Source organism: Apiospora marii (assembly GCF_038362585.1).
Source record: "Apiospora marii strain CBS 49790 chromosome Unknown utg000009l_segment0_segment0, whole genome shotgun sequence".
Classification (NCBI taxonomy): Eukaryota; Fungi; Ascomycota; class Sordariomycetes; order Amphisphaeriales; family Apiosporaceae; genus Apiospora; species Apiospora marii.
Window position 1 is genome coordinate 4,033,204 of NW_027117381.1, and position 21,695 is coordinate 4,054,898.

Below are 21,695 nucleotides of genomic sequence, written 5' to 3' on the forward strand. Positions count from 1 at the left end.
TCTTGTTGGGACCAGGATGCTGCAGCAACCTGATAAACATTGCAGTGTCAGTTGGAGATCCGCCCGCGTGAACGGCGCGACACGTGAGGGCGACGGCCGAGGGCAGTTGGGAGCATGAAACGAAGTAATTCCTCAATCAAAAGAGCGCAAATCCTAATTCAAGTGCTCTAGCTATCTTACATAATTACAAAAACGAGTGTTGCAAATCCTCTGCCCCCATGCCGAGGGCATGGCATCAGCGCGGAGAAATGTGGCGGCCAAAGATGACTGCCGAAAGACTCGCGAGCTGACCCGCCCCCAGATATGCCAAGCGATGTAAAGAAACAAGTGCCATGAGGCTCTATCTAGATCTATTTGGTAAATGACGAAATGAGAGAGGGAAAGGGGGTTTGCCCGAGTTATCCGACCGGAACTACCGATCAAGCCAATTGTTCATCCACCGAGTAAACTTCTTCCCTATATGCCGAACCAATAACACCCAAGATGAAACCCAAAAAATGCTCGTAAGGGGGGATCTCAGAAAATAGGAATGTGTAAGGAAACGTTCTGACCACACGCGGGAAAGGACTAGATCAGAAGTAGAAAATGAACATATGGAGTAGCGGGCTGGCTGGTTGGAGACGGGAACCTCAGCCGCTTCTCTCGTAAGCACTGTTCCCTGCCAACACCAGTTTTCAATATCCGAACATCATGTTCTTCCTCACCAGAGTCTGGAGATCTCTGCACATTTCGCAGTCGCAACTGGAAGGGCGCTGCTCTCCGCTAACATACACCCGCTGTCGAGTGCCGTGGGTTCCAGGCGACAACTAATCGGCCGGAGGTATAACACGCCGGCATCGACTAGGTTTAGTATATATGAGTATCTCTTCTGAGGGGGATGATTCCGGTATCAGCCCTTCTCGCTGCTGCAAGGGTGTATCCTGTGCGACCCCCCACTCGTGGCATCCATCAGTTCCCGCAACAAGGAACCTGGGACAGTGCATGTATGATGGTATTGCATCCACGGGGTCGCTTGGCGCGCGATGCTGAAGTCTGCCATTGCATACAGTTGTTGAACTTGGACTGTGTTGTGAGTCGCCAGATCCTTCTCCAGACATGGCCATGGCCGTGCGTGGTCCATTTGCCATTAGGAATGCAAGAATAGGGTATCCTCAACTTGGTAAGCTGCTCATCTACACGAGACTCGCCTGATCACCGCTAGGAATGTGTTCCCAGTCTACTTGGCTTAGCAATCAGGGACGATGAGGCCCGGTGTTTCTAAGTGAGCTGGCGCAGGCCCAACGGCATCTGCCTGCGCATGCGGCACAGACGGGGAATAGTGGAGCTTGTAAGCCAGCAAACCAGAGCCAACAGCGGATGCCAAGAAATGGAATGCTGCTAGAATCAGGAGCTGCAAGAGTCCAGCTGGGCTACTCCCATGGGTAGAACAATCTTTCTGAGCCCCAGTCTCGCTATGATCAGTGGCGAGGATTGCAGCCAGAAGCTTCCTGCTGTTGAACCCCGAGATTGTTGCAAGGCGGGCTATAGTGGAACCTCCTCTTCGACGGGGACTTGGGGGAGGCGTTGGCTCCGGTGGACGCGGTGGTCCCAAAGGGCCTGGTCGGGGCTGCGGACCTGGAGTTGGTGGTCGAGGAGGATGTGGAAACTGTCTATATGGCGACTTGTCCCTGGGAGGAAGTTGTCGCAGGGTGGCTTTCTGGACGCGGGCACCAGGTCCGCCAGTGCTCTCGGTTCTGATGCTTGATTGTTGAAAAGTCTTTGGCGTATCAAGGTCTGCTCTTGCCGTAATGATACGGTAAGAGGTAGGGCGATCCTGGAAGGGCTTGGAAGGAAATAAAACCAACATACTGATTGGCTATGTGACTGTGTCTCTCAATGACGAGTATGCAGTAGTTTCGAGATGCTGTAAGTGACAGGGCAGGCGATTGGCTGTCAAAGGTTGATGAGGTGTGAGGATGTCTGTCAGTATGGAGATCAGGATGATAGGATCTGTCAAGAGAGTTCATACCTCATTATATACAACTCGACGAGCTTCCTCAAGTCAAACAGAGGCTGGTTGCAAGTTGAGTCAATATGGCACTGCTACTTCCTCCGCCCCCATATTGAAAGATGAAGCAGTATTCTGTCTGGGGTGAAGGATGTTCCTCCGAGGGATCCTGATAGCGGGCCAGTCAGTCTATACACCGCGGGTCCCATTGCGCGTCTCCTCTGTCAAAGACGGGGACATGGTAGGCACAGAAGTGAGCAGTCTGGGTCGCTGAGTGGACTGATGACCTGACACTGATGACCGCGGCATCAGCCCGTCTTGTCCTATCCGAGGGAGCGACATATCTGACAGCCTGAGCCACGGCTCAAGGAGACATGATAGTGATAGAGGTTGGTAGGCTGTTGGACCAAGTAATCGACTTCACCGAACGTAAGTTTCCAGAATCATTAGACGCACCCGCTGACTGCTGCATAGGCATGGCACAGCACGGAGGAACCGGTAATCTGTTAGCACCGCCTTGAAGTTCCAGGTATACGAATCGAGTTGGCCGAGGAATGCACTGAGCCTAGGCAGAGAGAGATCCTGGGAGAGCGAACAGATGGTACGCCATATTTCCGTCTTGCGGAAGCAAGGCAGGCCTTGCTCGGACATGAGCCTGAGTAGGCATCCATTGTACCAGACGATTGGGAATGTTTCGTTGAAGGGGAAGTAAGGGGGTGAGAGGTCGTCGTGTGGGATTGCTAAGCAGCGGCGCGGCAATGAGTCGCATATGGTTGACATGAGCAAACACAGAATAGATCAGATGCGTGGTTGGTCAGACAATCAGCCCGCCAGCCCTATGATCTCAAGTGAGTCAATAGGCGTGGTTTGTGTAACTGTAACCCCATGGCTATCTCGGTATCCACAAAACATCCCTTGGGGGATGAAGCTATTTCGGTGATGAAGGTTCGATCAACCAGAAGGCGATGTCGGGATTGAGGCATTCTTTCAGCCCCCGTTGTCCAATTTGAGTTGGAAGGATTGCCAGGAGGGAATGGGAGCTTCAGGGGAGCAAGGTCGTTCCAAATGCGTACATGCACGCAGACCTTACAGAGGAAGGTGCAAATCAAGTGGGGGGTAGAAAGAGCCAATTAGGCAACTTCCTGTCGTTACTGCTGAAGTGAGAAGCACGCTGTTTCTTCTGAGGCAGGTAAGTGATGACTTCCAGCAATTCGGAATGGATTCATGTTGCCTTCAATCAAATGACTTAGATGCCTACCTCAATTGGCATGAAACTAATGTACTCGACTCCATGATTACATGATGCACGTAACATTGAAGGTCAGGTCTGCAGGTAGGTAGGCAGCAGGATCGTTGATGGAGATAGGTCTGATAACTGGCCACCTGAAGTTTGGCTCGATTCAATTGGAAGGTAGCCGCGCCCCCGCTGGAGGCTGCGCTGTACCTGCATATCACCCTCTACTGGGCTTGGGTCAGACCACTAACACTGGGTTGATCGCTACTGCCTTCCACAATTTAGGCATTCTTTATGTCACCCAAACACCAAGCTCCCAAAATATCCGTCAACCCTCCCACGACCAACAGCAATTGACCAACTGAACTGCCTTGTGTTCACGGCAATGCCTCCGTATAGCCACTGCGGCACCATCTGGGTTCAGCCCTACGGGTTGGTCACTTTTTGCGACATTACATCATCTTGAAGGGCATGCAACCCCCAAATTGGTCTTGTACCACACAAGAGACTTCATGTTGCCAGCTTTCCGCTTTCCGCTTTCCGTTTTCGTTGCAATGAGATGACACATGCTCAAGTCGTTTCATGTGATCGGCCAATCGACTTAGGCTGCAATCATGCCTCTTCCGGCACCGGGATATGATCACCAAAGAAACGAGTTCTGCAACGTCGAGCTGACGGTGACTCCCTGGCATACACCAAGCGACATCGATCGTCAGGCCAAGCCTGCAATTTTGTCCTTGATGTCGCGGCTGTTCGGACTGTTCCGACCCTTGTCGCCTACTGACTCTCAACCTGGCATCTACAATCTGCTGCCGCCAATCAAGAGTTTCTGTTGAACCCTGCCATGTAGGGGAGCCAGATGCACCTCAAGCGATACACGCCGGTATTGCCGCAGGACGCGTCAAGTTGTCGCGTGCGATTGAGGACAGCCGCCGGCCAGTCCGCAGCGGCAACCTCCCCCGAGAAGACCTCATTGCCTCCCAAGGCCCGGAATGGGCGCGGGATTGTCGGAATCACCAATGCATCTGCCAAACTCATTATTGCATTTGCCCATATATCATTATATGCCAATATTAAGAACTTGGAGTTCCTGTGGAGTCCTTTTGATACCTTTCACATATACACATATTATACACGCTTTACATTGACAAGCGACCAAAGTAACCGTGGAAGACTACTGCAGCGACTTGGTCGGGGTGATGGGCGAGTGCATCTTGGGAGACTGCGTCAGCTCCACCTCGTACGTGTAGTCGGCGCGGATGCCGTGCATGCTCTCCTTGTCCGAGGAGGAGTCGCGAAGGCGCCGCCAGTCCCCGTCTCCTTGGGCGTGGACCGTCGCGATGGTGTGGCCTAGGTCGGTCGGGTTGCGAAAGGTGCTCTTCTTGCGGCCGTTGATGCCGCCGCCCGGCGTGCCCCCAAACGTCACGAGCCCCACGGGCATGCTCGCGCCGTTGTTGTAGCCGCTGGATGCTCCCTCTTGCGAAGACGACTTCTTGACCTTGGCCATGATCAGCCGCCGCAGCGAAGGCAGCGAGCCCGCCACTAGACCGATGGCCGACTCGATGTTGGACCAGAGCACGATGTTTCCGACATGGTCTAAAAAGGGGGCAATGCATATTAGCAAGGGCGCACGATTGACTAGATTGGCCGAAACAGCTTTATCTGGCACTTACATGGTAGGTTGTCCAGCGGCGTTCGGTAGTACTCGATATAAGGGGTTCTGATCATGGTCGAAATCGAAGCACTAGACAAGACGTTGGTCAGTTCCTTGCCTCGAGGGAATGTTGAAAATGCGGCGAAAACCTTACAAAGAACCGAAAGAAAGCAGGACCGTGACGGAAATCTTGGTCCTGAAGGCCATTTGCGTGCGCCAGAGAATCACACCCGGCAAGACGGCGCACGCCATGTCGGTGGCGATGGAGACGGCCGTCGAGGTGTACGACAGGCCGATCATGGCATCGGTGGACGCGCACGTCGCTTTACCCTGTGCCACCAGGGCCGTATTCCAGTTGGCCTCAACCGGCGAACACAGCAACAAGACACCTACGAATGTCGTGAAGAAGTTGCCGGCGATGATGACCAGGAGAACGATGATGCATAGCCGGTATACCTTGTTGGTGCTCGCGATTCGAAACAGGGTAATGCAAATCGACGCCTTGATCAACATCAGGCCACAGACGTAGATCAACATCCAGATCATCAGGTACTTGGTCGCCTCGATCATCATGTTCGTGTTGAGTTTGGCATTTACGGTCCCGAGACCGTGCATCGAACCGATGCTGCCGAGAGCGACATCCACGATGTAGAGAAGCTATTTTCCGCGCCAGGTTAGATTCTGTTGCTCGCGTCGTGTATTTCTTTTCTCATGCGGCATGCCAGTCCAGCCGGCTGCCCCGGAGGTGAAACTTACCAGTCCTCCGAACATCAATCCATCATCCAGACCAAACGTCTGATCTCGGGTACGCACAAAACATCTCAGGCCGACGACGACGATGGAAATGACGCCGCAGATGACGGAGGTGACGACAGTGGCGAGTCCGGTGCCGTCCAGATGTTCGACCCAGAGGCGGTTCGGGTCGACGGTCGCTGACATGGCGAGTGGGCGACCTCCTCCCTCTCGATCGCTTGGGCGTGTTCAATCTAGGTGTCCCTGGGAAAACTATGGAAAGTCGAAACCTGACGGGATGTTCGTGTATGTGATCCCGGGTCCCCACTGAATTCGTTCGTTGATGCTAGTTCATGGCATACGGATTGGCGGGTGTACTAAGCGAGGACCACGCATACGACAGTAGTCACAACGGCGGGCGCGACGCTAATATAGGGAAAACCGGCGACAGCGACAGGGCGCTATTCGCCTAATATAAGAAGGTTAGATGGGAGAATGGAAAATGTGATGATGATAGTCCAAGTGGCAGTATGGGGGGAGGAAGGACCAGGTGTAGTAGTTCATCTGGTCAAGACGACGCTTGTCAGGGAGGCATATTCCGCTAACCTAGTCCCCAGGGAAACCCCAGTTGCCACTTCTTTTTTTTTTATACGACTACATACATACATAACAAATACGCAAGGCTAGGCAGATTATACAGGGCATTATCACGAACAGCCCAGCGTGGGCAGAGCGTTGTGCTACGAACTAGGCCATCTTCCGACCCAATGGGTCGGTTCCAGTGGTTCGCCCAAGGGTGGGAGCGAGGGAACGCTCTTGGCTCTCGCTCTCGCTCTCTCTCACAGTCTCACAATCTCACTCTTCACTTGTTTCAACGGGGCAGGCATGCTGGGCCGTCTCGGCCGGGGGCATGGTGGTAATTTTTCTCTCGTGATGTTTTCCAGGATCCCCTCGATTTTGCTCCCATTGATGCGACATGATGGCAGGCCCTCTGCCAGGGCGCTGGGCCTTTGGCAGATGAGCGAGTGCTACCCTACTTGCTTTTCTCGAGGCCGGATCCTGGCTCCCGGGAAGCCGTCAGCAAATAGGACGCGGCAAGATGAGGATGGGGGGTCCTTTCTTATGGGGCCCTCTTCCACGCTCTTTCCAAGATAGGATCATCGCCCCAAATACCTGGTAGGGCCAGGGGAAACAGAAGGGGGGCCGTCCTGCTTGGCTATGCAGCTGCTGGGAATGGAACTTGGTAGCGGCATAATTATCCCGTGCAGTCCAAGTTCTGCTTGTTGCTGCTTGTGTGTCCGATTGGTATCTGACGTGAGAGCCTCGGGTCGGGGGAGGAGGAGAAGGAGGAAGCGGAGGAGTAGGAGAAGGAGGAGTAACAAGCCGCGGCCCAAGCAGCCAGTCCGGCCTGCCAGTCCAGTCCTGATCTGGGAAGGAGCACTGTTCGCCGGGTGCGCGCAGCCCGCCTCCAATATACATGAATGGTGTAGTAAACCACTGGGATCATGCTGGATGGCAAATGGAACGCAAGCACACAATTGTGCCTTGCACATACCACCACACCACCACACCACACCGACGGAAAGTTTAATATAGGTATCTGGCAATAACAATCATACATACCTATCACTTCTCATATCATGGCACCCGCCGCTGCAAGCAAATGCACGACAGCCAACTACCGGAACACACAATCCATAGATCTGGATCGGCAACTCTATTAGCCACATGGCCGACCAGCCAGCCAGCGTACATGTGCATATATTCGAGTCAGCATACTCCGTACATACACTTACATATCGTCATTGTCCATGTCCAATGGTCCTCAGCCCTTACCCGCTGCCCGCTATACCCTTAGCCTACCAATCTTAACAAAATCTTTATTTTCCTTTTCCTCTTTATGTCCATGCGGCGCGCCATAACCCAAATAGGTGAAAACTGCACAATGTCACCCTTATTTTCCGAACGTCTTTCGTGGTACATACTAGGTAGGTCGTAGTGAATTGAAACCAAGTGCGCCGGTGGAGCTGACTGCTGCAGGCAAGCAGCTTGTAAGTTGGGTGTCAATGTCGGCTGTCGCTCATGAAGGTGAAAGTCTATTATCTGCAGCAAGCCCCCTTCTTCTGAGGCCCAAGCAGGGAAGCTCCTGGTGATCACTTGCCCTGTTGGGAAGCTCGCAATAAAAAGGCGCAGGCCAATCCCATTGACTGTGCCCTCGGTGACCAGCTCACTTTTATCAGTCTGGAAATCATGCCGCGTCCCTTGTTTACGCCAGCGACGGATACCCACTTGCTCCAAAAGCGGGCCGTTCAGCGTTCACGGGCTCAGAAACGGGCTGACGGGCTCGAACTCCTCTCCTCTCGGGTTTGGATTGGAAACTTGGGGAGTTTCTGGGCTGGGTCTGGTCGGTCGCGATCAGAAAAGTACCTTGGCCCCACGTGGGGTTTACCAAGGAAAAGACGGCCACGGGAACCTCGAGAGTTAAACAGAAATGGCGTCGCGGCCGACGTACTACTACCTATGTAGTACGTATGCCACCACTAATTCCAGCCCTGCTATCCAGGAAATTCGAGAAGGAAAAGGAAAAATGATAGAGAAATTGGTCAGGCTCAAGCTGAGTGCAATTGAACCATGATCTTCGTAGCATACGAGCGGCAAAGAAGCTGACAGATGTCAGAGGAGGGAGGAGCCCATTTTTGCTACCACGAGGGCGGCGCACAAACAAGGACCGGTGCACTAGAACCCATCCGAAATCGTCCCTAAAACATTCGATCTGGTATCCGTCTTGCCGTTCGATTGTAGCGTCGTATGGATTAGTCAAACTTGAGGGACTCCGTACACAAAGTACGGAGCTAATTACGCCAAAAGTTCAAACGCTCCAGTCGAAATTGGGCGCACATCATCCTGCAGCAGTGGTTCCAACGTTCGCCGCAAGCCGTTGGATGGCTTGCGTTCTGGCTTGTGGGATATCCGTATGTAGTCAAGCAGCAAGCAGCAAGGGCAAGGCAAGCAATACCTACATACACAGCAGGCTGCATGCAGGGGAATCGGCTGTCGGACATTGTCAGTAAGGAAACCACCTGAGATGATTTTGCGTGGCTCGTGATGTGCGTATCCTTTCTGTCCCGGGACTAGGTAGAGCACCGCGACAGCACTGGCCACTGCCGACAGACCTCGCTGCTGCGCCGTAGAACAAAGGCATCTGATTGGCCTTGAAGACCCGGAAACCTGAGTCGTGTATGTTGCATTCTGTCCTTCTTGAAGAATCAATAAAAACGGTGAGTACGTATGCGTACACATGTACACACTCCGTACCCTATTTATATTTTTTGACTTCCTGAGGCCACGGCTGCACCAGCCTATCGACATGGCCTTCCCAATCTCCTGGGAACTGATGAGTCCCTTCTGACAAGGCGCAAAAAGGATCGAGCCGTCTGCCGTCCGGAGACAGGCGCCAGCAACACCCGCCCAGATCTGCTGGAGCGAGTCGTGATGAACGGCCGTGCTTTCTCCATCTCGCTCCTCTCTTTGCCGTCGATGTGTCTGGGCAGTGGGAGGTGGGAGGAGGAGAGCATCGTGAAAAATTGAAACCCTGATCCCGGCCAAAACGCCCCCGGTCCTCAATCTTAGCGGTGGGGAGCGTTGGCTGGTTCCCTCATCAAGCTCCACCCCGCGGCCAACCCGTACCACTCGACTCCCAAAGAGGGTTGGTTTTCCATGCGGCAGGCAGAATGTAGTAGCAAAGTGGTACATAGCATCTTTCCTGGACACTCGCAGTCGTACTTGCACTTGCTGGCTGGCCTGTCTTGTCTGGTCTGGTTGCTGGCCAGGACGCACCCAGTGATTTTCATTGCCTCGTCCACGTTGTGGCTTGCGTGTGTGATGGTGGCTCGTGGCAATGGGAGTCCCCTCAGCCATTTGCCATGTGGTATCGGTGTCCTTAAAGCAGAGTAGTGCTATTTGTACTGCAGTCCCCGCCGTTACCGCCATCAGAACCGCAGTTTGGAGGACGTTGTTTGGACTATCTGGCATGCCTGTCCCTGACCGCTACTGGCCCGACTGGGGAAACCCTCTCTCACACACCCTCAAGATAGCCATTGGAAAGGCCAGACATGGCGTTTCCCATCCAGATGGCCAGGTGCGGACATGGTGCGCACCCATCGCGATAGTTCGACTGGCCGGATCGTTTGACGGGCGGGGTTGGATAGAAGCCGTATAGGAGTGCAAAAGGAGTAGATAAAAGGGCAAATATCTGATGCCATGCGTCGCTAGTCGTCGAGAAGAAAGAAACAATACTACCTTCATACTTTTTTCCTCCTGCCGATCATCTAACCACTTACCAGCCAAACTTCCCTTCAGCTTCGTTTACCCAGACGAAGATCCCCAGACCAATCACGAACTCTAAATCAGCCATGGCCTCTTCCGCAGCAGTCAACATGGCCAACGGCCGGGTGCACGAAGGAAAGCTGGCCCTCATCACCGGCTCCGCCCGAAGTCAGTAGATTCTCGTCCCATTCTCGTAATCTGAAAGAAAGGAGAACCACCCCTAGCCAGCGCAGAGCAGAGATAACTGATCAGGAGCCATGTGGTGACACGCAACAGGCATCGGCGCCTCCATCGCCACCAAGTTGGCCGCCCAGGGCGCCAACGTGTGCATCATCTACAAGACCCCCACGTCCGACGAGCCGGCCCAGAAGCTCGCCGCCGAGCTGGCCAAGACCCACGGCGTCAAGGCCGTGCCCTGCCGCGCCGACATCACCACCAACGAGGGCTGCGCCACCATCCTGAAGACGGCCGAGGCCTCCTTCCCCGCCAACAAGAACGCCGCCACCAGCAAGCTGCAGGTCGACATCCTCGTGCACAGCGCGGCCCTCTTCCACGCCATGCCGCTCGAGGCCGTGACGGTCGAGGACTTCGACCAGGTCTACCGCACCAACGTGCTGGGCCCGATCCTGCTGACGCAGGCGGTGCAGCCGCACCTGCCGCACGACCGGTCGGGCCGCGTCGTGCTGCTGTCGAGCGTGGGCAGCAAGGTCGGGCTGGCGTACCTGACGCTGTACGGCGGCACCAAGGGCGCCGTCGAGTCCATGACGCGCACGTGGTCGCGCGAGCTGGCCGAGCGCTGCACCGTCAACAGCGTCTGCGTCGGCAGCACCCACACCGACATGTTCGCGCACGCGTCCGAGGAGGCCAAGCAGGCCATCGCCCTCTTCTACCCCCTCACCCCGCTCTCGGGCGTGCGCGAGTGGGACTCGCCCGCCATGCAGGAGATGGGCAAGAAGTACGGCGGCCGCGTCGCCTACCCCGAGGAGATCGCCGCCATCGTCGCCAACATCTGCAGCCCCGACGCCGCCTACCAGACCGGCTGCCTCATCAGCGCCAACGGCGGCCAGTGGATGAGCGGTTAGGTGGAAGCTAAGGGGTGGCAAGGAAAGAATGAGACGAAGAAGAAGAAGAGAAGTAAATAGCGTAATGCTAATGAGAAATGAACAAACAAACAAACAACACGAACACACTTGCTCGGATGGGTGCACGTCGTATTTAGGGCTTTTGATTACCCAGTGGGCTGGCTCGCATGTTCAATTAGCCGAGTGTTTCACAGAAGACTGTGACGGTGACTGTCAGTCGTGCTGTCTCGCTTGATGCGCCTCTTCTTCCCAATGGGGGAGGTGGAATCGTCCCGAAGCGAAGGAGAGAGAAGCCTGTGAGCGAATTAGTGCCTCCTTCGCGTCGTCCACATATTAAGCGAGAGGGACATGCCCCATCTGAACGGTTTGTCGTAAATTGCCATGCAACCTCTCGTAGTACTTAGAACATCTTTTGGAAGAATATCAGCGCAGAAATCAGAAGTGACACGGGTCATCGTGGGGACGTCATGCATCTTCCTGCACCCCGCGCTGCCCGTCATCGAGAAATCCAGGAAGAGAAAAAGCAAAAAAAAAAAAAGAAAAAAGAGCCACACATCTGCAGTACAGTTCAGCTTCTGGATACCTATCCACCGAATTATTACGTGTTTGGTGTGACCTGTCCGATGGGAAAACTTTACTCGAACGACGCGGATGCAAGTCATGGATGACATATCAGACTCTCTTGGTTGGGGACCGGTTGAGCAATTTTTTGAGAATGATAATAACAAGATGCGTACAATACATCAAGTTCTCAAGGATGGATCAAACAGGTTTCGTTTAATAATTACAAAATGAAATACTTCCGTGTTCTCATTTCGACATTCATGTTCTATCTAACTTGCATTATCAAAGATAATCAACGAGGGTATCGAAACCAACAAATTACTCTAGAAGACACCAGACTGGTCTCCCGTCTCTATCCCCCTTCTCGTGAAACAGGTAACTCTAAAATTACTCAGCAACAACACCCTCTTTCGCCTCCTGCTTCTTAACCGGCGGCGTCTCCCCACCACTCCCAACCTTCTCACTCCCCGCCGCGGCCCCGTCCCGGGCAGCCGCCACCTCGGCGTGGATAGTCTTGGGATGCTTCCGGCCCGTGACGTCGGCGACGATGAACCGGAAAGTGCGGGCGAGGGTGTGCCGGCCCTCGAAGACGGGGAAGAGCCCGACGGCGCCCAGGCTGCAGAAGATCCAGATGATGCCCACGGTGACCCAGCCGGTGAAGAAGGGCTTGCTGAAGATGTAGCCGGACCCGTACATGGGGAAGGGCCAGAGGACGAGGAAGGCCAGCGTCAGCACCACGGTCGTCCACTTGGAGATGCGGCTCGCGCGCGCCAGCTTGCTCTGCTCCGACCGGAACTCGTCGGCCGTCTCCTCGCGCCCGCCCACTGTGCCCTCCAGGTCTACCCCGGCCGACGTCGCGAGGTCGTGGTCGTCGCCCTTGCGGATGGCCAGCATGCTCTGCCAGTCGTAGCGGTCCATCCCGAAGATCAGCGTAAACACCGGGATCAGCACGAGCGGCGACAGCAGGGCCACGACGTTGCCCGCCAGCATCGGGTTGTTGGACCCCGTGCACTCGACGCCCAGGTTGCCGCACTCCTTCTTGGCCGTGACGAGCCAGGCGATGAGCGCAAAGGCCAGCCCCAGGATCGGCGACAGGGCCGCGGCCCACTTGTTCTGCCCGGCCCAAACGAGCGTCAGGGTGGCGGGGATGACGGCCGCCGAGATGATGACGCCCATCATTAGGTACAGGTAGCCCATGGAGATCCCCGCGTAGTACAGCCCGACGCTAAAGCTCGAGATGAAGAGGGCGTAGCCGACGACGATGACGTGCGACATGTAGATGAGGCGCCGCCCGCTCGCGCGGGGGTTGAGGTAGGTCCGGTAGAAGTCGTAGGTGAAGATGGACGAGACGGCGATGAGCTCCGACGACGTCGCCGACGTCACCGCCATGAAGACGATGAGCAGCGTCGCGACGGCGCCCCCTCTACCGAGCAGCGCGACGGCCGCGTACGGCAGCACCAGCCCCGCCGTCACGTCGGCCTCGGACATGCGGTCCGGGTAGGTCGGGAAGCGGGGCGTGTCTTCCAGCGCCAGGGCCGACAGGCCCATGGTGGTGGCAGTAAGCCAGGGAATCGCGAACCAGCTGAGGCCGCCCAGGATGTAGCCCGGCAGGGCGTGGACGGGAGAGGCGGCGATGGCCTTGTTGTAGTAGCCGTTGTCGAGGAAGACGGTGCCGAAGTTGCCCACGATGTTGATGACGAAGAAGATGGCGCCTTCCTTGGATCGCATGGTCAGGTACGAGCCCTCGGCGTTACCCTCGACGGGGTGGGCTGCGGCGGCTTTGACCTGTAGTTACCCAGCGTGTCAGCAGGTGAAAGGTATGAAAGCCACATCTGGTTATCGTTCAGGGAGCTCCTTACCAACAAGTCGTAAACGGCGGACGGGGAGCCCAGCGCTTCGCCTGAAGCATACGCCGTCAAAGAGAAGACGATGATAATGATGATCAGGATGAAGGTGTGCACCCAATCGGTCAAGATGGTCGCCTTCAGGCCGCCCACGATGGTGTACTGCACGACGAGAGGAAGTCAGTCCATTGCCCTACTAGCTTCCCATCAGTATGCTTACCAGTACGACACCCAGCGGCAGCAAGTAGATGGCCGCCACCGTATTCATCCCCGTCAACGCGCTCACCGTCGCGGACCCGCCCACAATGAGCATCAAGCTCACCAGAATATTGGTCGCCAGCCCAAACACCATGAACACGATATGGGGGACCGTCCCGTAGCGGGCCTTGATGACCTCGAGGAAGGTGTGGCCGTGGGGCGCGCGCCGCTTCAGCTCGATGGCCAGCGTCGCGAACAGCAGGATCTGCACCGTCGCGCCCGAGGCGTACCAGAAGGGGCCCGACACGCCGTACCGGTAGCAGACGCCCGTGCTCTGCAGCAGGGTGGCGGCCCAGGTCCACGACGACACGACGGCGGACCCCACCAGGCCGCTCTTGACGGTGCGGCCCGCCGTGTTGAACATCTCGGACGTGACGAGTTCGGAGTTGTACCGTTTCAGGATGAAGGTGGTCAGGATCTGTGGCGGGAAAGGTATTACATGTTAGATTGTCTACATTGTCACGTTGGAGGAAAGTGCGCCCTCGTCAATGACAGCGCCCCCAATCGCTGGGAGGCCTAGGCGGGAGGTCATAATACACAGAACGTAGACAACTTACCATTCCCAAGGCAAAGGCGAAGCCCAAGCCGAGAACGATGCCGTAGCCCACGCCGGGCTCGAGGGGTGGGGTGACCATGTCGACGGTCGCAGGCTCGTTGCTTTGGGGAAGAAAACCGCTTCAATGCGTCTGTCGCACGACCCGGCGTCACGGTTGAAGGAGGAAGTGTGTCTGTGTGACGACCCGACAGGCAGGTCCTGCAGCCGCTATATAGCAAAGAGCGTAACCCGAGATCGCAGACAAGATAGATCTACGCGAGCCAATGGAGGGGTATTGGTTGTTATGTCTATCGCCCAACTTCACCGTCCGATCTCTCAAGTACGGACAGAGCTTCATATCAGCTCACATCTTCCCCCGCGTGGGTTCAGGGTCCCAACATGGACCGGGGCGGCGTAAAGTACCCCCCACCTGCAGGGCGTAGGCCGGTATATGCACGAGTCGTCTCCGAGTAAAGGCATCGAATCATGTCTTTCCAAATTTTTCAGATATAGATACACGGCAGACATAGCTGTTGCACTGCTTGGTGCGGTGTTGGGTGGTGTGGCATCTGGAACGGGCTGCATGGGCAAGGGAGCATCCAAACTTTCTACCGGCGCTACGCCACATGCAGATGCTCACTGATAAGCATGTTTCACTGACCAAATCTGCTCACCTACACGCCCTGAAGTACGTAGCTAGATGATCTACATAATTAGATACATATGTGGTCGTCTCGAGGCCTTGATAACATGTTACCTGGCTAGAGCACGTCTATTTTCTGCTACACGAGAGAGTGATTTCTCGGTCGGACTTGAGTCGACCAGCTGTCGAAGAAAGTCTACCAAGTATCCGCCTTCGCGGACAGCCATAATATCGGTGTACGAGATAGAGACTGATGCTTGTCGACTCGACGCTGGTCATGATATGTTGTAATGAAAGCGCACAATGAGAAGATGTGACTCCATCCTGACATGTAAGTGGAAGAGCTTATCTCCAAGCATTGGCCAATCAGGGGTCGCAATACGCATCGCTGATAAGCAGATGCGATCGGCATGCGGGAGTTATCTATTTAGCTCGCCTACCTAGGATTCTCGTCTGGGGTTTGCCAACCATCTGCGGCGCCCTCCGCCGAGCCGTATCGCTGCTTCTCCACGAATGATAGATTTGGTTTTCTCATTAGTGAAAATGATGACATCGCGAGCTTTGCTTCCCCTTCTGGTCGCGCTGGCTGGCTGTAGCTGCTTCGCCCCGCTTAACACCAGGGTTACACTGAGATCTTTGTAGTGCATCGTTTGTGACATATGAGGCAGTATTGGTAATATGAACGGCCATCGCACCTTGGGATCTGCCATCCGGAGATGTATGTTTTCGATCTGAGAAACTGGTTGTGTGCTTTCGGCGCCGTAACGGTATGAGCCAAAAGCTCCAGGCAGCCAGGCACGCCCCGGGCGACCGATAAGGCCCAGATGGACTTCTCGACAAGCCACTGCGGCTGAGGTGTCGCTGGAGATGCATCACCGCGGAACGACCAAGACAGCGCCCTGAGAGATATGCCAAGGTACATGGCTTATTCGTTTTTTCACGCGCTGCGTAGGTACTAGGTACGTGGGGTGAAGGAAACCGCCCGCTGGGAGACACATCGCGAAGGGCTGCTGCTGGTCGTCTTCGAAACATCAATGACTCCAGACAACCTACTTCATTCGACCTTATGTACCTGAAAAACTGCAATTGATGTTTTGATAGTCCACAGATGCCAAAGAAGAAGCAAGTTGATTACCGGTATCTGCTGCGATACGGCGGAATGACAAAAGATATGGCAAAAAGAATAAAAAAAAAAAAAAAAGACAACCTTATTTCTTTGACTCGGCTGGGGCTCGATCCCAGGACCTTCAGTGTGTTAGACTGACGTGATAACCAACTACACCACCAAGCCATTGTATCTGCAGGTTGAAGTACGGATGAGAACAAAAGTGCTTACCAGCACCTAAGACAGCTCATCTTGAATTCACAAAGCGCGCCCAAGTCTAAGGTACCTCACCATTCCGCTAAATCTGCATTTTGGAAGTAGAACCACACACATGCTCTCACCAGAAGTCGCTAACTCATAGTCTAAGCATTCAATTCAACCCAAATCTCCCACTAGCAGCCATCTATATAAACACCCGCAAAAACTCTACCAAAGCCATGATCGCCATCGCCTGGCCATACGGCATACTGGTAATGGGAATATCGTAGTAGTGCTGCAAGTCGTGCCCCATGCCCGTCCCGAAACTCGTGTTGCGCAGCTCCCCCCGCTCGTCGATGTTGTCCAGCACGGCCTTGATCGCCTTGACGGCCACCGCCTCGTGCTCCTTCCCAATGTACCGCTTCCGCTGCCCTTTTAACAAACCGAACGCGAATCCCGCCGTCGCGCTCGCCTCGGGGTACGAGCCCTCCGACTCGGGCCGGTCGAGCACCGTCCGCCACAGCCCCGTGTCCGCTTGTAACGGCGCCAACGCCTCGCACTGAGCCCGCAGGATGTCGACGAGGTGGGCGCGCAGCGGGTCGTGCTCGTCGAAGCCGATCAGCTCCAGGAACTCGGGCAGCACGATGGTCAACCAGGAGTTGCCCCGCGCCCAGCGCGCATTAGCAAAGTTATGCCCGCCCTCCTTGAACGTCCAGCCGTGGTAGAACAAGCCCGTGCGCGCGTCGAAGAGGTACTGGATATGCAGCAGGAACTGCCGCTTGGCCTCGTCGACGTAGCGCGGCCGGTTCAAAAGTAAACCGATCTTGGCCAGCGGCAGCACCGTCATCATCAGCGTGTCGTCCCAGAGCTGCTGCTCGTTGGTCTCGAGGTAGGTGATGTGCTGCATGCCGCCGAAGCGCGTGCGCGGCAGCTCGTGCATGGCCCACTCGGCCCAGCGGTCGAGCCAGGGCAGGTAGACCGGGTTGCGCGTGTGCTCGTACACGCGCGCCATGGCGAGGAAGACGGACATGGTGTTGATGTTCTTGGTGGTGCCGCCGGCGGCGAAGCGGCCGGCGAACCAGGCTTCGATCAGCTCGAGGTACCGCGCCTCGCCCGTCAGCTCGTAGTAGGCCCAGAGGCCGTTCAGGCCGATGCCGTGCGTCCACTCCCAGTCGTGCCAGCCCTTGGTGTCGATGACCCGGCCGTCCGCCAGCGTCATCAGGAACTCCCCCGTCTGGTCTTTGATGTTGACGAGGCCATCGATCAGGAGCTGGATCTTGGCGTGGATGTCGCTCGCCTTGAGGCCGTACGCTTCGGCAGGCATCTTGGATGTATGCAATGAAATAGGGTATTACTACAAGGGACTGATCCAGCTATCGGTATGGTGTATTTTCTTTTTACTGAAAGGAGTAACCCGCCAGCAATGGGCTTGCAAGTACAATTGCCAGTCGTCTTTTCTATACCAATCTTCTATGTACATTTTGGGGAAGCGACTTAAGCGACTTGTTCGTACCCTTTAGAACATTGTGCCGGCCAATCTCGCCATGCCGTTGGTGGAGAAATCGCTTGGCTTGGAGATGCCACGCTTCCTCGGTCCGAAGCAGACCGAAGCATTATCAAGACTTTGGGGGTTGTGGGGAAATGAAGCTTCTCCAAGATATTGCCAACCCTTTCTCCCGTCTGTCAACGGATGTCTGGCCCGGCTGCAGTCGAATGAGATCAGCCTTTGTTCCACATACATGCTAGCTTTTGCGAGCCTGGAAAAAGAACTCTCTTGTCGCATCTTACAGTATGGGTCGACAGCCTAGCCGACCTTCTCTTTTCATCGCAAGGAATACAACAGTCTTCCTCAAGCGATGCGGGGTTGGCGCATATCATTCAAGGTTAAGGAACGAAAGGTGGACCAGTGTTGCTTACACCTACAGCAACCCTGGTCATTCTCCCCAGACGAACCCCAGACCCCAGATTCTCGGCCCAATATTGCCCCATTACTGTTATGGGCGGATGAGTCGTCCGTAGGGGACTACCAGACGGCAGAATCAGCGGCCATTTGGATTATGTGGTAGCGAGACTGACCGCTTGCACCAACTCGTATAACACGTCAATTAGAGTAGCTGTCATGGAGGGAACCAGCACCAATGCGAGACCTTGCCGAAAGTTGGGGAAAGTGGTACAGTTATAAGCCGGAAGGCCTGCCCACATTCACATCCGACCATACTGGCGTGACTGATTAGGTTCCTCTCTTATTCTCCTGTTGACGAAAGTAAAGAGAGCCGAGATAGAATAATCGCAGAGCACCTTGAGAGTACCGCCACAGCAATCATGTCGGGAATTGAGGGGCCCGACCCGGACCTCGTCCAGCCAGCGCACCCGCACCATGACCACACGACCAAAAGGAAGTCCAAGTCCATCCACGAAGCCGAAAGGACCATATCGCACGCCGAAGATGCCGACCCCAAGCACGACCACGCCAACCTCGACCGCATCGACAAGGAGGTGGCCGAGTACATGGCGACGGACGGCCAGGAAGGGCCGGCCATCAGCCCCGAGGAGAACACGCGGCTGCGGCGGCTGATCGACCGGCGCGTCCTGACCGTCATGATCGCGACCTACTTCCTGCAGGCCATCGACAAGGGCACCATGTCCTTCTCGTCCATCATGGGCATCCGCGAGGACGCCAACCTGAAGGGACCGGAGTACAGCTGGCTGACGACGTGCATCTACATCGCCATCCTCGTGGTCGAGTACCCGCAGAACTACATTATCGCGCGCGTGCCCGTGGCCAAGTACCTCAGCTTCTCCATCGTGGCCTGGTCCGTCGTGCTGGCCTGCCACGCTGCCTGCCGCAGCTTCGTCGGGCTGGTGATTTGCCGCACCCTGCTCGGCATCTTCGAGTCGGCCTGCCAGCCCGCCTTCGTCGTGCTGTCGGCCATGTGGTACCGCCGCGAGGAGCAGTCGGCCCGCGTCACCTACTGGTACATGATGAACGGGGCGCAGCAGATCGTGGGCGGGCTGCTGGCCTACTGCTTCTCCCTCATCCGGACGGGCCCGCTGCGGTCCTGGCAGTGGCTGTACCTGTCGTACGGCGTCGTGTCCGTCTTTTTCGGTATTTTTGTGTTTATCTGGATGCCCGACTCGCCCATGCGCGCCAAGTGCTTCTCGGAGCGCGACAAGCGCCTCATGGTCGAGCGCGTCCGGTCCAACCAGACGGGCCTCCAGAACCGCACCTTCAAGCGCGGCCACGTCGTCGACGCCCTCACCGACCCCCAGACCTGGTGCTACGCCGGCATCCAGCTCTCGACCACGCTGCCCACGAGCGGCCTCGGCTCCTTCTACGGCATCATCGTCAACGAGAGCCTGGGCTTCAGCGTGCTGCAGACCCAGCTCCTCGCCATGGTGCTGGGCTTCTACATCATCTTCATCCTGCTAGGCTCCAACTGGATCGTCAACAAGTGGAAGAACGGCAACATCCTGACCATGTTGGGCTTCATCGTCCCGTCCTTCGTCGGCACCATTCTGCTCATGACCATTCCAAACCAGACCTTCTCGCAGCATGTCGGCCTGCTCATCTGCTACTACATCACCCTGTCGTTCTGGTCGGCGCAGACCCTAGGCCTGTCCCTGATGTCGCGCAACGTCGGCGGCATCACCAAAAAGACCGTGGTCGTCGCCATCAACTTCATCTTCTGGTAAGCGCCCCTTTTAGCATCCAAGATGTCGCCTTTCAGAACCACTAACCTGAATGTCACCCACAGGTCGGCGGGCAACGCCATCGGCCCCCAAGTCTTCCTGGAGCGCGACAAGCCGCGCTACTTCATCGCCTTCGCGACGCACCTGGGCTGCTACTCGCTGCTCGTCGTGATCCTCGTCTTCTTCCGCTGGTGGCTCGTGCGGCAGAACCGGCAGCGCGACGCCCTGGCCGCCGCGGGCGTCGTCGAGGCCTCGGACCGCCGTACCACCCACGCCTTCGAGGACCTGACGGACCGCGAGAACCTCAGCTTCCGCTACGTCTTCTGAGGGGGATGTGGGATGGCAAATGTACTAGATTTCAAGGAGGGGAAAGTGAGGGGCCAGATTAGAATTTCATGGTTTGTCCCAAGGGTGCTTAGCCCAGGTACAATTGACAGCTCATCATAAGTGCAATTGAAACGTCTCTTACAGTAAACACATTATTGTGATTTCCTTCACCCGAATTTTCCATCAGACCATATAAATTGTTATCATCATTTGTTATTCTATTAACATTATTCATATTTGGGACCAACATCTTAAACTTGGAACCCCGCCAACACCAACACCGGGTCTCAGTTTACCTAACCTTGGATGCTTCATTTAAGAACACCCCTGAGACCATCTATCGTACCTATGGTTATTTATTGCCTATTATAGGCGTCGGGCGTTCATCGTCGCATCGTTCAAGAAGGACAAAACTTTCACGCCTTCCCCGAACCCGCAGCCCGGGGCTTCTTCCCTTTCCACGCCACCCACGCCCCCGCAATGCCAAACTTGACCGCGCCCGCCACCCACAGCGCAACCCCCATGCCCGCCCGAGTACGACTCAGCCACCCCCCGCAGACGCCCCCGACCAGCATGAGCACCACGGCCGACGCCCGGCGGTTGCGCTTCGGGTTGGCCCGCCAGGGCGCCAGCAGCAGGGGGTCGCTCATCAGGTCGCAGTAGACGCTCGTCAGTACGTTGGTCGGCACCTCGTTGAACCCGAGCAGGCGCGTCGTCACGATCTGCCCGCCAAACTGGAACGCCAGCAGCATAATCGGGCCCAGGGCCCGCAGGTCCAGGACCCCATCGCGCTGCATCGCCTCCGCAAGGTCCAGACTACCAAAGGCGGGAGCAGCGCCGCCCTGCGCCAGAGCGGCGGCGGCCCAGATCAGCAGGGCCTGCGCGAGGAAGCTGGCGGCGAGGGTGCGCTTGGCGCGGGGGCGGACGGCGCGGGTCTGGCTGAAGACGAGCACACCTAGCAAAAAGGCGAGGATGGAGCAGAGGGCTTTGAGCCACATGAGCGGGGCGCCGCGCGGCAGCGAGGAGGCGCCCAGGGCCAGGAAGATGGTGTTGCCCGTCTGCATCGAGACGAAGACGGCGCTGGCGTTGAAGGCGGTGCTGTCGCAGAGGCCCGACACCAGGCTGCACAGGCAGATGGGGACGTCGGCGTAGTCGAGGTCGATGTCGTCGCGGAGACTGGCAAAGAAGGAGGGGCGCTTCACTGCGGCATCTGGGTCGGTCGACGACCTGACGGAGGCGGTCGCCGAGGTCTCGTGGGACGTGGGGAGGATGGGCTCTTGGGGCATATTGATGGCTGCGATGACTTGATTGATGCGACTTCGCGCCAAACGGTGAAGTCGATAACAGGACAGCGTAGGTTTCCAATGCGAAAGAAGTAATTCAGGGGCCCAATGAAGAGTTACGGGAAAGAGACGCCCTGGACTTATAAAGAACCCGAGAGGACAAAACCTTTGAGCAGACTACTACAAAGACATTATTGTCCTGGGAATACAAGGGATTCGGGACTAAGAAGACT

General features: G+C 56.0%; 7 protein-coding genes across 7 annotated transcripts; 2 read left to right on the forward strand and 5 right to left on the reverse strand.

Annotated features, from left to right (window-relative positions):
• Nucleotides 1-1,225: 1,225 nt before the first annotated feature.
• PG985_012841 (uncharacterized protein) lies at nucleotides 1,226-1,846 on the reverse strand (the record flags this gene model as incomplete). Its single annotated transcript, XM_066832607.1, has 1 exon — nucleotides 1,226-1,846. The coding sequence occupies one exon, from the start codon at nucleotides 1,844-1,846 to the stop codon at nucleotides 1,226-1,228; it is 621 nt and encodes a 206-aa protein (XP_066680657.1).
• Nucleotides 1,847-4,395: 2,549 nt separating this feature from the next.
• PG985_012842 (uncharacterized protein) lies at nucleotides 4,396-5,814 on the reverse strand (the record flags this gene model as incomplete). Its single annotated transcript, XM_066832608.1, has 4 exons — nucleotides 4,396-4,817; nucleotides 4,895-4,965; nucleotides 5,030-5,532; nucleotides 5,632-5,814. The coding sequence occupies 4 exons, from the start codon at nucleotides 5,812-5,814 to the stop codon at nucleotides 4,396-4,398; spliced, it is 1,179 nt and encodes a 392-aa protein (XP_066680658.1).
• A 4,205-nt stretch (nucleotides 5,815-10,019) lies between these two features.
• On the forward strand, nucleotides 10,020-11,015 carry PG985_012843 (uncharacterized protein; the record flags this gene model as incomplete). The annotated part of the gene is made up of 2 exons (XM_066832609.1): nucleotides 10,020-10,101; nucleotides 10,210-11,015. 2 exons carry the CDS (start codon nucleotides 10,020-10,022, stop codon nucleotides 11,013-11,015), a joined length of 888 nt encoding a protein of 295 aa, XP_066680659.1.
• A 951-nt stretch (nucleotides 11,016-11,966) lies between these two features.
• Nucleotides 11,967-14,316, reverse strand: PG985_012844 (urea active transporter; the record flags this gene model as incomplete). The annotated part of the gene is made up of 4 exons (XM_066832610.1): nucleotides 11,967-13,364; nucleotides 13,439-13,585; nucleotides 13,644-14,099; nucleotides 14,239-14,316. 4 exons carry the CDS (start codon nucleotides 14,314-14,316, stop codon nucleotides 11,967-11,969), a joined length of 2,079 nt encoding a protein of 692 aa, XP_066680660.1.
• Nucleotides 14,317-16,367: 2,051 nt separating this feature from the next.
• PG985_012845 (unsaturated glucuronyl hydrolase) lies at nucleotides 16,368-17,486 on the reverse strand (the record flags this gene model as incomplete). The annotated part of the gene is made up of 1 exon (XM_066832611.1): nucleotides 16,368-17,486. The coding sequence occupies one exon, from the start codon at nucleotides 17,484-17,486 to the stop codon at nucleotides 16,368-16,370; it is 1,119 nt and encodes a 372-aa protein (XP_066680661.1).
• A 998-nt stretch (nucleotides 17,487-18,484) lies between these two features.
• Nucleotides 18,485-20,179, forward strand: PG985_012846 (uncharacterized protein; the record flags this gene model as incomplete). Its single annotated transcript, XM_066832612.1, has 2 exons — nucleotides 18,485-19,851; nucleotides 19,918-20,179. 2 exons carry the CDS (start codon nucleotides 18,485-18,487, stop codon nucleotides 20,177-20,179), a joined length of 1,629 nt encoding a protein of 542 aa, XP_066680662.1.
• Nucleotides 20,180-20,595: 416 nt separating this feature from the next.
• PG985_012847 (uncharacterized protein) lies at nucleotides 20,596-21,465 on the reverse strand (the record flags this gene model as incomplete). The annotated part of the gene is made up of 1 exon (XM_066832613.1): nucleotides 20,596-21,465. One exon carries the CDS (start codon nucleotides 21,463-21,465, stop codon nucleotides 20,596-20,598), a length of 870 nt encoding a protein of 289 aa, XP_066680663.1.
• Nucleotides 21,466-21,695: the final 230 nt, after the last annotated feature.